This window comes from Odocoileus virginianus, chromosome 4, assembly GCF_023699985.2.
Source record: "Odocoileus virginianus isolate 20LAN1187 ecotype Illinois chromosome 4, Ovbor_1.2, whole genome shotgun sequence".
NCBI classification, from domain to species: domain Eukaryota; kingdom Metazoa; phylum Chordata; class Mammalia; order Artiodactyla; family Cervidae; genus Odocoileus; species Odocoileus virginianus.
In genome coordinates, this window is record NC_069677.1 from 3,560,523 (window position 1) to 3,575,059 (window position 14,537).

A 14,537-nucleotide genomic window follows, 5' to 3' on the forward strand; every position below is an offset into this window, starting at 1 on the left:
GGCCAGATGTAGAACTCTCATAGTGGAGATGAAAGTTATGCCAAACATGGCTACAGCCAGAATGGATGGTTTATAGGTAGGGAATCATACGAGATGTTAGAAAACTTTCAGCTATGTAGCAGAGGTTCCTTTTTCACACTGACTCAACCTGTGAACTGTTCTCTACTTCGAAAACCAAGGTGGGTCTGAACTTCTGCCATCCAACTCCTACTACAGCACTAATGCATTGGTGTGGCAACTGAGAGCTTTGTTACCAGGTGTTAAATTTTTTTTCCCGAGATACAAAAACCTGAAGTAGGCATTTTAGTGTGTCTTACAGAAAGACAATGCCCTATATATTTGAGATATATGTGATACAGTAAAGCAAAAAATATAGTTTCTGAAGATTCTATTCTTAAAGTCTAAACTTCAAGCAGATTCTAATAGAGTCTGACATTTAGCTAGCATAAGTAATTCATTTATTCATTCAATAAATTTTTACTGATCATTTACTCTGTGCTAGGCACTGTAATACTGGAGAAGGGAATGACAAACCACTTCAGTATTCTTGCCTTGAGAACCCCATGAACAGTGTTCATGACTGGAAAAGTTCAGTTTTCATTCCAATCCCTAAGAAAGGCAATCCCAAAGAATGCTCAAATTACCGCACAATTGCACTCATCTCACACACTAGTAAAGTAATGCTCAAAATTCTCCAAGCCAGGCTTCAGCAATACGTGAACCGAGAACCGAGAACTTTCAGAACTTCCAGTTCAAGCTGCTTTTAGAAAAGGCAGAGGAACGAGAGATCAAATTGCCAATATCTGCTGGATCATCAAAAAAGCAAGAGAATTCCAGAAAAACATCTATTTCTGCCTGATTGACTATGCCAAAGCCTTTGACTGTGTGGATCACAATAAACTGTGGAAAATTCTGAAAGAGATGGGAATACCAGACCACCTGACCTGCCTCTTGAGAAACCTGTATGCAGGTCAGGAATCAACAGTTAGAACTGGACGTGGAACAACAGACTGGTTCCAAATAGGAAAAGGAGTATGTCAAGGCTGTATATTGTCACCCTGCTTATTTAACTTATATGCAGAGTACATCATGAGAAACGCTGGGCTGGAAGAAGCACAAGCTGGAATCAAGATTGCCGGGAGAAATATCAATAACCTCAGATATGCAAATGATACCACCCTTATGGCAGAAAGTGAAGAAGAACTAAAAAGCCTCTTGATGAAAGTGAAAGAGGAGAGTGAAAAAGTTGGCCTAAAGCTTAACATTCAGAAAACTAAGATCATGGCATCTGGTCCCATCACCTCATGGGAAATAAATGGGGAGACAGTGCAAACAGTGTCAGACTTTATTTTGGGGGGCTCCAAAATCACTGCAGATGGTGACTGCAGCCATGAAATTAAAAGCCACTTACTCCTTGGAAGGAAAGTTATGACCAACCTGGATAGCATATTAAAAAAGCAGAGACATTACTTTGCTAACAAAGGTCCGTCTTGTCAAGGCTATGGTTTTTCCAGTGGTCATGTATGGATGTGAGAGTTGGACGGTGAAGAAAGCTGAGCGCCAAAAAATTGATGCTTTTCAACTGTGGTGTTGGAGAAGACTCTTGAGAGTCGCTTGGACTGCAAGGAAATCCAACCAGTCCATCCTAAAGGAGATAAGTCCTGGGTGTTCATTGGAAGGACTGATGCTGAAGCTGAAACTCCAGTACTTTGGCCACCTCGTGCAAAGAGTTAATTCATTGAAAAAGACCCTGATGATGGGAGGGCTTGGGGGTAGGAGGAGAAGGGGACGACAGAGGATGAGATGGCTGGATGGCATCATCAACTCGATAGACATGGGTTTGGGTAGACTCCGGGAGTTGGTGATGGACAGGGAGGCCTGGCGTGCTGCGATTCATGGGGTCGCAAAGAGTCGGACACGACTGAGCGGCTGAACTGAACTGAAGGCACTATGATGGCACTAAGAACATGTACATGTTTGCTTTCATAAGGAAAATAGTAAAAACATAAACATTTAAGACAATTACTGAGTGTGATAACTGCTTAGGAGAAGACCAACACATTAGTGATAAAGAGAATATCAAAGGATTTGATACACGAAAATAGATTTCAGAGCATTCTCTGTAGTCCAGTGGATAATAATGAGAATCCCATAGAAGCAAACCGGCACATCAAGGCAACAAAGAAGAAATGGATCTGAACAGGACCTAGAGAGTTTTCCTGAACTTTCCAAAACCTTCTTAGTAAGAGATTAAAAAACTATTAGTTGGATATCCTTAGTTATACAGTTCTATTGTACCATCTGCCATTTGCTTTCTACTCATTCATCCTTTAATTACTTGTCAATGTGTATTTAGTTTACACTTCACAATGTGAGTTATTTCCCAACAATACTATTTTTATGAAGCCCTTAATTGAATAACTCAATTGGTTGGTGGACTGATTGAGCACTTGTATGCCAAGCAATGAACTAAGAATATATACAAAAGTAGGATACAGTTTCTGTACTTTTATGTATCTTATAATCCAGAGATTGCACATAATTAAAATGAAATTTTATTACTTCTATCATGTGGCTTCCTGAAGGGAGTGTCATCATGAATGCTTCAAAAGAAAAAGTTATACTGGCAAAATGATGATACCAGTGAGATGTGAAATCATATTTGAAGAAGAAAACAAGAATGTGTGAAGGCCCCAAAGCAAGTGAACAAGATATAGTCTTGAAATATAAGTAGTATTAATTTAATCTACCTACTACCTAAAGTAGAGTGATTAGGGATTTAAGGATAGGAAAATAAATTGAATGAAGGATTCTGCCATGCTTAGTTTGAACTTTTTCCCAAAGGCAATGGGAAAGTCTAGCAGGAAAATTAACTCAATGATTTTAAAATTTAGAAATAGCATTTTTGTAGTAGGGGTAAATACCCAGCAGCAAGAGGTCCAACTGGAAAATTGAAGAAATTGTTAGTCATTTTTTGGTGTTGTACTACCATTGCCTGATATATCAATTTTATTAAGAAAATAATCACTGTAATTTACAACCTATAGGTTTTCTACAGCTACAGTTAATAATATATTAGCTGTTACATAGCCAGACTCTGGAGAAGGGACCCCTAGGAGAAGAAGCATGGATACATGAATAAAGCAGATCAGAAAATCTCTCCCTAACAAGTTGTTGTCATGCCCTTTTGAAAAATTAACACCTCAAATGAGTATGTTGAGATATGAGGCAATATAAGATGTGAAATATTAAGACTAGCCTTGGTGAGGGACTTTTCTAGTGGTCCACTGGCTATGACTCTGTGCTCCCAATGCAGGGGGTTTGATTTCGATCCCTGGTTGAGAAACTAGATACCACATGCTGCAGCTAAGAGTTTGCATACCACAACTAAAGATCCCGCATGCCACAATGAAGATCAAAGATATCACATGCCGCAACTAAGAGCAGGCACAGCCAAATAAATAACTATAAATATTAAAAAAAAAAAAAAAAAAAGACTAGCCTTGGTGAGAGCATTTAAAAAGTCTCCCTGGCTGCTTGCTGGAATGGATAAAGATGGCATGGAAGTAGTCTACAATCAAATCATCATCCTCCCCCAAACTTTCACTATGGAAAGCTGATATATGAATTAATAATAATTAAAATAGATATTGAAAATAAGGATATCAATAATAGCCAATGCTATACTAAAGACTTTGCTTACATGTTCTCTTTTAATTCTCATGATAACCTTTGGCAAAGATTTTATTTTTGAGCTACTTTAAAATGAGAAAACACAGACTCTTGGGAATAATGGCAAAAATATTTGAAGCCATGAGACGCTGAGAGATGTGGACTCTATTTCTGTTCTACTAGGCCATGTGCAAAATCTGTGATTAAGCTATCCCCCCACCCCCTACATGCCACACAAGCTTCTAAAATGTCCTGGAGCACTCATATCCAAGCTAGTGCCCCAAGGACAAATCTAGGACAGCTCATTTCTCTTCAGAAAGTTTTCTGGGGATCTGATGATAGATATGGGGAGGCCAAGAGTGAGGTGCTGGTGGTACAAGGGTATGTGTACAACACTCATCAGAATGGCCAGCACGCCTGGTTGTGGAAATCCTCCCATGGCTTACAGACTGTCAGTGTCAGTTGTTGTGAGTCTCTTAAGGATTTTTAAGGTTTGGAGGCCAGTAATCATGTAGTTACATTTTGTAGTCTTCATTTTCTAGATTAACCATTTGTTTTAATGACAAGTTTACTCAAAGAGTTTGTATTTACTTGATGAGGCTATTATGGAATTATATGCATGGGAAAAGAATACGTTTCTGACCTAAATTTAAGATTTTTTTTTTCTGTTTAGTCGCTCAGTAGTGTCCAACTCTTTGTGACTCCATAGACTATAGCCTGCCAGGCTCCTCTGTCCATGGGACTTCCCAGGCAAGAACACCGGAGCGGGTTACCATTTCCTTCTCAAGGGGATCTTCCCATTTCAGGAATTGAACCTGCATCTCCTGCATTGACAGGCAGATTGTTTACCAATGAGCCACCAGGGAAGCCCCAATTTAAGATATTCACATACAAAAATAACACTATATACCTGCTACACTGGTATACACTACTTTGTATATTTAAAATCAGTATACAAGTAAGGTTCTGACAAGAAAACATAGCAAGAGTTTTCTATATTTTCCGGCTCTCTGAAAAGGGAAACTAGGAATGTTACAAAGTAAAAGGAAATAATGTATGCTAAAGAAAGAGATTAAATTTTAAAAGAAAATCATCATAACCTAACACTGACATCATGGTTTCACATAAAGATGCTGGCCTGTATTCTTCAATGCATTGTTTACATGTGCTCTTTTGTTACAGAGTCCAATCTTACTCTGCTCACCACACGATGGGCCAATGAATCCAACAGATGAGGGGTTGAGACAAAGAAGAGACTTAAATCAGGAGCCAGTTGACCAAGAAGATGGCATGCTAATACCTCAAAATAACCATCTTATCTGAGTCTGGATGCCAGGTTCTTTTATAGATCAGAAATGGGGGAAGGTGAGGAAGCAAAGTAAAAAAGCCATTAATCTTGCAAATATCTCCTAAAATGGCAAGCCTCAGGCAGGGTATGTGTTAATTTCTTCCTTCTTGCCATCTACAGGTGAACAGGGTTCTGAACAAAGGCAATTTAGCTTAATAGTCAGGCAGAGGGGCAGGATTCTCTGAGGCAGGCCATTCTGTATGATTATAATAACAAAAGTAATGAAAAGCAAGTAAAAAAGAAACAGTTCCAACTTGGAGTCAGAATTGGCTTCTTCTCTGCAACACCTTCTCTGCCAAGGATACTCTTCCTGTCTCTATCTTCTTGCCCTGGTTCTATTTATTTTTGAGGTCTTAGCGTAAGCTTCCTGTAGCTTTGCTGGCCTTGCAGATTTTGCTATATGGCCCTGTTTTATGGTCTTATTGAATACTACTATAATTTTCCTTTGTACTATATAAATCTAAGTGGTTATTCATGCAATTATAAGCTTAATTCTCTGCTTTCTTGTTGAACTATAAGTTCGACTTGTGCAGGGACCATGTCTGTCTTGCTTCTCATTTTGGTCTTTTACAGAGTGAGCATTCTATAAATATTTCTAGTCAAGAAAACAAAGTGTAATCAAGATCAAGATTAATTTGAATATAGTTCTGTATTGATAGAAGATATGCTTTAAAACCAATAAATATTTTGGGGCTCAAAAATCACTGCATATGGTGACTGCAGCCTTAAAATTAAAAGACATTTGCTCCTTGGAAGAATCAAGCTATGACCAACCTAGACAGCATATTAAAAAGCAGAGACATTACTTTACCAACAAAGGTCTGTCTAGTCAAAGCTATGGTTTTTCCAGTAGTCATGTATGGATGTGAGAGTTGGACTATAAAGAAAGCTGAGCGCTGAAGAATTGATGCTTCTGAACTGTGGTATTGGAGAAGACTCTTGAGAGTCCCATGGACTGCAAGGAAATCCAACCAGTCCATCCTGAAGGAAATCAGTCCTAAATATTCATTGGAAGGACTGAGGCTGAAGCTGAAACTCCACTACTATGGCCACCTGATGCAAAGAATTGACTCATTGGAAAAGACCCTGATGCTGGGAAAGATTGAAGGCAGGAGGACAAGGGGATGACAGAGGATGAGACGGTTCGATGGTATCACCAACTCAATGGACATTAGTTTGAGCAAGCTCCGGGAGTTGGTGATAGACAGGGAAGCCTGGCATGCTGCAGTCCATGGGGTCACAAAGAGTCGGACACAACTGAGCAACTGAACTGACTGACAAGTAAGACAATGAAAAGAAAACATAGCAAGACTTTTCTTTATTTTCCCGCTCTTTGTAAACAGAAAATGAGAATATTAAAAATTAAAGACTGCAAAAATAAAGTAATCAATAGAAGATGTTGAACCAATATTGTTTAAATTATCACTAAATGGTCAAGACCCCTTACCTGCAAAGGTAACAGGCTTGACTCTTTCATATCTATATATTGATACTACCAAGGCTGACTTAACAGAACCTCTGGAATGTCCATAAAAGAAATCCCAGAGAAAGACTTTTCTGAAACTTCAACTGTAGATTATATAATCTCTACATTCTCTCTGTAAAATGTGAAGTCATACTAATTCTAACATGCTAACTGAAAAGGGCAGATGATAGCTACTTGCAGTATATGCTTCTGGAATTCAATTTAAAGAAATGAATTTAGTTTAACATTATGTATTTCTTCCAAATCCATGAAGGCAGAGTCTAGGCTGGACATATTAATAGTTGGGTAAGTTATAAAATGAGAAGTAAGACAGATGGAGCTATAATATCAATGGAGTTTAAGAGCACTATTAGGTAAGGATTCAACTTGTAAATGAACTGAAAGAGTCTGACTAAGTGATAAAACCCAACCTCCAATGAACAAGGGGATTTCAGACTCTTCAGAGTCCTGTTAGTTCTTAGAATGTTTTCCCCACTCCATCAACATAGAAAATGCTTCTTTTTTATGAAAGGATAGTTGATGTACAACTATGTTTTGATAAGTTATAGGTGTACAATATAGTGATTCATAATTTTTAAAGGTTATACTCTATTCATAATTATTATAAAATACTGGCTACATTCCCTGTGCTGTACAATATATCCTTGTAGCTTATTTATTTTACACATAAACTCTGTACCTTTTACTCCCCTACCTCTATATTGCCCCTCCCCACTTCCACTTCCCTCTGCCCACTAGCCATTTGTTAGTTCTGAGTCCGTTTATTTATTTTTTTATATTCGCTAATTTGTTGTATTTTTTAGATACTACATACAAATGATATCATATATTTATCTTTCTCTCTCTGACACTTCACTTAGTATGATAATCTCTAGTTCCATCCATGTTGCCACAAATGGCAAAATGTAGTTCTTTTTATGGCTGAGTAGCACTCCATCGTATATTTATACCACATCTCTTTTATCCATTCATCTCTTGGACACATAGGTTGCTTCTGTATTTTGGTAATTGTAAATACTGTTGTTTGAACATTGGGATGCATGTATCTTTTCAAATTACTGTGTGTTCTTTTTGTTCTTTTATAAATAGGAAATATTCCTTACATGAGCTTTCTATATGTGGTGCTGATGTTAAATCTGACTTAGGCAAGAGAACTATAAAATGCCTGCTAAATTGCTCTCAGCCTAAGGGGCTAAGTTCTCAGTGTTCCAGGTAGAGAAAGCTACTGAGGATGTAAAAATTTTTGTAGAAATGAAATGTATAGTAAAACTGTTATCATTGTTGTTTAGTCACTAAATAGTATCCAACTCTTTGTGACTCCATGGACTGTGGCCCACTAGGTTCCTCTATCCATGAGATTTCCCAGGCAAGAATATTGGAGTGTATTGCTATTTCCTTCACCAGGGGATCTTCCCGACCCAGGGATTGAATCCACCTTTTCTACGTTAGCAGGTGAATTCTTTACCACTGAGCCACCAGGGAAGCCCAGAAACTCTGTAACCATGAACAAACCTGACACGGCATGAGGCACAGTTGAGACAGATACTCTGGAATGTGAGAAGAAAGATTTAGAAACAAAGTTAAATAAAGATGGGAGCAGCTTAGCTCATAGAAGTGAGATCAAACACACCATAGAAAATACATGTTACAGTGCGATTGCCCTCTGGGAGTTATAGGATTATGAAAGTCTAACTTAATTAAGGGAGAAAATAGGTCATATTTAACAACCGCATATGTGACACATCATTTTGACTATAGAACTGAAGAGGAGAGAAAAATTAAGATATCAAAAATACAGGGAAGGGAACCATAGAATTCATCAATCTCTTCTCCTCCATCTATTTTCGAGTATGTTCTGATTTTGTATATATAAAAAATTCACCATTGTTCTAATCTCCCTCATTAAAAAACACTTGCAGTATTCTTGAAAAAGAAATTTCAGGTGTCAAAAGAAAGAGAAACAAAATGATCCAACAATTTTTTTTAAAGGGACTGAATTAAGAGGTAATAAATATTCTTCTTCTCATAAAAATATACCTTGCACCTACTTTCCTTTCTCCCCCTTGTGTCATCAAGTGACAAGTAATCAAGTATTTGTGAACCCTGCATGAAATCTCCCCCTTTTCAGGGCTCAATGTCCCTGTGGGGTCGAGCTAATTACAGGTACATTTCCTCTGCAAGGCAGTCACACTCTGTTCTATTGAAGGCACAATTAATTATTGAACAAAGCTAGCTGGAGATTTTTGCTCATATGGCCATGGGTTGCAGGTAGCTTTGCTGTCACACAGGGAGCAGAGCCTTTTCTTTGAGTGTCTTTATGAAAGGCTTTGCATTATAGGCTGAAAAGGATCAACCCCTGTTTCCAAATGTTGCAAAGGAAAAAACACACAAAACAAAAACCCCTAATTTCTTGTATAGAATAGTAAAGACAAATTCTCTCTCATGTAATCAAGAATATGATTATGATCAGGTGGTTATTTAGGTCAGATGTGAAAAAGATGAAAAAAGTAGACTTGGGAATTACTACCCATTATAGAGTGAATTGGAGTCTGTCCTTGAGTCTGTGGGCTTCCCCAGTGGCTCACAGGTAAAGAATCTGCCTGCAATGCAGGAGACCCGGGTTCGATCCCTGGGTCGCAGAGTCCCTGGAGGAGGGCATGGCAAACTCCAGTGCTCTTGCCTGGAGAATCCCATGGACAGAGGAGCCTGGCAGGCTATACAGTCCATAGTGTCACACAGAGTTGGACACAACTGAAGCGACCAAGCAGCAGCAGCTTGAGTTTGTGAATGCAGCAAGGAAGTAGTTTTGCAGGTGCCAGAGTAGGATTTGACCCAGATGGCCTAGATAGATTATAGAAGAATAAAGTTCTTCCCCTTAAGATGTATTTAGGAACTTAATGGGAGATCTTCCCAAAGCCCCATGGAGTCATCCATGAGTGCAGATAGTCTTGAGCAAGGGTCTGTAAACTATTCTGTAAAGGGCCATATAGAAAATATTTTAGGCTTTAAGGGATAAATCATATCTGTTGCAACAAAAGTCTGCTGTCTTTTTTTTTTTTTAAAGCAGTCATAGACATCATATAAATGACTAAGCATGGCTGTATTTCATTAAAACTGTATTTATGGGCACAGAAATTTTAGTGTCATATATTTTTAAAAATTCTTTTGATTTTTTCTAACCATTTAAAAATTATTCTAAGCTTGCAAAAAAAAAAAAAAGTGAGGTGGGTTGAATTTGGCCCAAGAACTATAGTTGCCTGACACCACCCTCCCCTGGCTATTGGGAATCCCTGGGTGTACATCAATTTTTCTATTAATTTTGAAGTCCCTCAGGTTCTCTGACTGTATGTAAATACTCCCTTTATTCTGGGAGATCTAGCTTGTCCTTTGATCTTTAGATGACTTGAAATATCATGGATAATCAGATTATTCAGGGTTCAAACCATTTGTTTACTGTCATTAACAAGTTTACTAAAGTTAGCCATGAAAATCTACACTTATAGAACAAGCCTGGGGAGGTCTTTAAACTGGTTTGATTTCATTATTTTTCTGAACTGAGGGGATAAAAAAGAATTATCTTTAGTTTCAGATCATCAATAGTATTTTTCCCTGAAAAAAAACACAGAATTATTTACTAGTCAATAATGTACCAAAGGGATAAGGCATTTTTATTAATATTAATGCAGTTCATTCCTTGATTATAACTTGAATATAATCTACATCCTCCCTTCTTTCTTTCTTTCATCTGCTATGTATTCCATAAAAATAAGATATCATAAATACTATACAAACATTTAAATTAATTACAAAATGGAGATGATATGAAAATAACGATAAGAAAACAAGATGAAAGCAAGAGTGTGTCTATATGTGGATTTGATGCCATAAACCCCACACAGTTTGTTCAAAATTCATTTCATCAAGGTGTAATTTATATATGATTTCCTCTATTCTTTTTCAGACTGGTTATAAATCTGGCTCTAAGTTTGGTAACAGTTAATACAATGAAGGACTCCTGATTATTTGTAAAAATTCACTGGGTTCATTTAAAAAACAAACCATTGCTTAGAAATAGGACATTAGAAATACTGAAATAAAAGAGGAAACAATGTAATGCAATAACAATCTCTCAAAGCAACAATACAGAAAATGCAGTGCTTTCAGAGGATATCTTCTTAAGGATTAATCCTTAAATATGTACCCCAAACTTCTATACCAAATTGTCACTTAGTGAAAGCAATTTTACAGGAGAAAGGTAGGTGTGTATGGGATTGAGAGTTAATATATACAGTTTCATCCAAGGAGAATGTGCTCTGGAGGTTAAATTTAATCCAGGGGAAAGGTATATGATAACCAGTGGCTCAAACTTCAGATAATCCTGCATTTGTAATTTTTTCCATGTGAGGCTTAAAATGAGAATGATAGGATATGAATTTGAGATTTATCCCATAAATAAGTGCCTCATTTACTGCTTTTATATATTCTCAACAAATAACAAGCTATAAGCATTAATAATAAGAATGAGTTTGACTTAACATCATCTTAAGAAAATAGAACCTCTAATTAGAACTGGTGCCTAAATAAAAGACTATTCCATAGGTTAGTCCAAACTTCATCTGGTACATTAATTTGAGGGCTAATATGGAATGGAGGCCCATATTTTCATACCACAAAATACAAAATTATTTAAAGATGCTATAACCAAACACTACCCTAGTCTGGTCTTTCAGAAGTATGTCAATATAGATCCCATTGTCTATCTAGCTTTGCATAACAATATTTATGGTGTTCACTTCAAAATTAATATGTTGTATATTGAATCAGATATAAATGAGTTAAATGTTTGGGGCTAGTTACCAAAATAAATGATATTTTATAAGAAAAATTGATCCATAATTTCTTTCTTGACTGTGTCATTCACAAAGGCATAGTTTTGTATGTAAGAAAATTCAGTCTGTGGAGTAGGAGAGGACACATGCAGTTAATCCTAAATAATTGGGTAAAAATATTTAAATGGAATTTAAAAGGCAGTAGAACCTCAGAACCCAGTGACGGTAGTGGGAAGGAGAAGGGGAGAATGCAGATGACATTTCTCAGAAATGATCTTTTGACTTTTATTAAATTAGCATCAATAGCTGGGGATGCATAATGAGTTCATGAAGGTTAGTCCATGCCTGGTGTCCCTCCAGAGAACCAGATGCTAAGGACAGGCTATTACAAGTCACAACTTTGTATTATTCCTGACAGATTTCTTCACAAGGTGCTATAGTATTAGGAAACTATATGTAAAAGCAAAGCAAAACAAAAAGCACACAAAGAACTATGGGAATTTAATCCATACAAAATATTGTCCCAAGACATTCAGATACCGACCTGCTTTAGACATAATTATTAAGTCATTTAATGCATTTAATGCTTCTATATTGGTTGCCTTGGGGGAGTGTCCTATTAAAATGAAATATACCTTATATATAAACCACAGAACTATATATATAGTATATATATATTATATATATGGTATAATATATACATAGTATGATTATTGACTTTATAGAGATGGACATATTAGCCAAGACCAGAGATGACCCTAATCAAGTTAGCTCTATGCCACTATTCTAACAGTGTTTTAAAAAATTTATTTACTTTTTAATTAAAGGATAATTGCTTTAGAGAATTCTGTTGGCTTCTGCCAAACATCAACATGAATCAGCCATAGCTATAGAAGGGAAGGAGGTTCTAATAGTGTTTTAACAACAATACACAGGCTTGCCTTTTGGATTCAATGGAATCACAGAAGCATGAGGATATTTCAAATAGTTTGTTGCATCTTGGGGCCTGGAGAGTTACTTACCAGTTGGTGTAAGGTGTCTCCAGGTGATCACAGGTTCAGGACGGCCATTGGCCATGCAGACCAGGGTGACGTTGCTGCCCTCATTCACAGTGACATCCGAAGAGATGTTGGAGATCTTTGGTGGAACTGTTAAGACAAAACCAAATGGAATAAGTAACCACATCATTAAAAGCAGGTTTGCAGTACTGGTCCATGCAATTGGAAGTGGCAAATCTAAGCAAAGTACTTTTCTGACTTGAACCATTTGAATTTTTGTGTTAAGAAGATTATGTATTTTAGGACTTCCTTACAGACTCAGTGAGCAGATGTAAAGGATAGGTCCTAACTATAAGGTGAGAATCTTTCCACTATGGTCAAGCACTATAGGAAGTACACAGAGTAACACAATGAAAATATCTTAGCTCTTTTGTGATTCCAAGGGACCTGGTTTGGTTATTAGAGAGTGTGCACAAGTATAAGCATTAAGAATAGATTTTTCTTATTACTAAGTACTACTTACATTTATTTTCTTATGTAGATAAAATGAATGTATTTCCTTCAAATGTCAGGAAAAGAAAAGCAGTGTTATTTAATATCAGATCGCATAGTTGTGTTACTAAGATGCAGTAATACCTGGTTGTTTACAATCTAGCCACATAATGAAACCCCTAGTTAATCACTACAACAGAAAGCCTTAAATATATCTTGGTTTCTGACAGGTCTGATGACATTACCTTAGAGCTTAAACATGGAATTAATAAGACCTATGTCACAGACAGGTGGGTGTGCATGTAGCTAAGTCTCTTTAGTCACGACCGATTCTTTCCAACCCTATGAACTGCAGCCTGCCAGGCTCCTCTGTCCATGGATTCTCCAGGCAAGAACACTGGAGTGGGTTGTCATGCCCTCCTCCAGGGGATCTTCCCCATCCAGAGGTCTAACCTGCATCTCTTGCATCTCCTGCATTGGCAGGCAGGTTCTTTACAATTAGTGCCACTGGGAAGCCCCAAGTTCAGTTCAGTCGCTCAGTCATGTCCAATTCTTTGCAACCACATGGACTGCAGCACACCAGGCTTCCCTGTGCATCACCTACTTCCAGAGCCCACTCAAAGTCATGTCCATCACGTCAGTGATGCCATCCAATCACCTCATTCTCTGTTTTCCCCTTCTCTTCCTGCCTTCAATCTTTTCCAGCTTCAGGATCTTTTCCAATGAGTCAGTTCTTTGCAACAGGTGGCCAAAGTAGTAGAGTTTCAGCTTCAGCATCAGTCCTTCCAATGAATATTCAGGACTGATTTCCTTCGGGATGGACTGGTTGGATCTCCCTGCAGTCCAAGGGATTCTCAAGAGTCTTCTCCAACACCACAGTTCAAAAGCATGAATTCTTCAGCACTCAGCTTTCTTTATAGTGCAACTCTCACATGCATACATGACTACTGAAAAAACCATAGCTTTGACTAGACAGACCTTTGTTGGCAAAGTAATGTCTCTGTTTTTTAATATGCTGTCTAGGTTGGTCATAGCTTTTCTTCCAAGTAGCAAGTGTCTTTTAATTTCATGGCTACAGTCACCATCTGCAGTGATTTTGGACCTCCCCAAAATAAAGTCTGTCACTGTTTCCATTGTCGCCCCATCTATTTGCCATGAAGTGATGGGAATGGATGGGATGATGGGAAGCCCCAAGACCTTATGTAAATTATAAGTATTATCTCAATAACTCCTTATAATAAGTCAATAATATTATATGAGTATTTTATTTATGGGTAGGAAAATAAGTTGTAGAAGAGGCTAGGTGACAAGCAGAAAACAGATGTGACTCTAAAAAGACTCCAGGGCCCACACTCTTAAGCCCTACTTGAATGAAACTTCATCTTCACAATCCAGGCTACCAGATGGCCAAAAATAATGGGAATTACTTTTTGGTGATGTGAGAAATGAGTCCCCAAGGGCTAGCTGTACTGCCGTCTGACTTCCTTCATTAGTGTTCAGGGCAGCAACATTAGATTTCATACTGGTGGGCTTAAGTGGAAAGTGAATTACTTACTCACAAATTTCATCACAGAGTTTATGCCCTGATTACAAATTGCAGAGTTTATGCTTTTATGCTTTGACTGTGATTTTCCTTTTCCTATTTTTTTTTAACTCTTAGTTGCTTATGCTGTCCCTGAGAAACTATGTGTCAGGGGCAGGGAAGAAGACAA

General features: G+C 37.6%; 1 protein-coding gene across 3 annotated transcripts in view; it reads right to left on the bottom strand.

The window, feature by feature from the left end:
* LSAMP (limbic system associated membrane protein) overlaps positions 1 to 14,537 on the bottom strand; it is a 681,987-nt gene that overhangs the window by 220,048 nt on the left and 447,402 nt on the right. For all 3 annotated transcript variants that reach the window (XM_070465998.1, XM_070465999.1, XM_070466001.1), the window contains exon 3: positions 12,358 to 12,483. In XM_070465998.1, the coding sequence (XP_070322099.1) occupies positions 12,358 to 12,483 (126 nt within the window). The remainder of the gene's footprint in view (positions 1 to 12,357; positions 12,484 to 14,537) is intronic.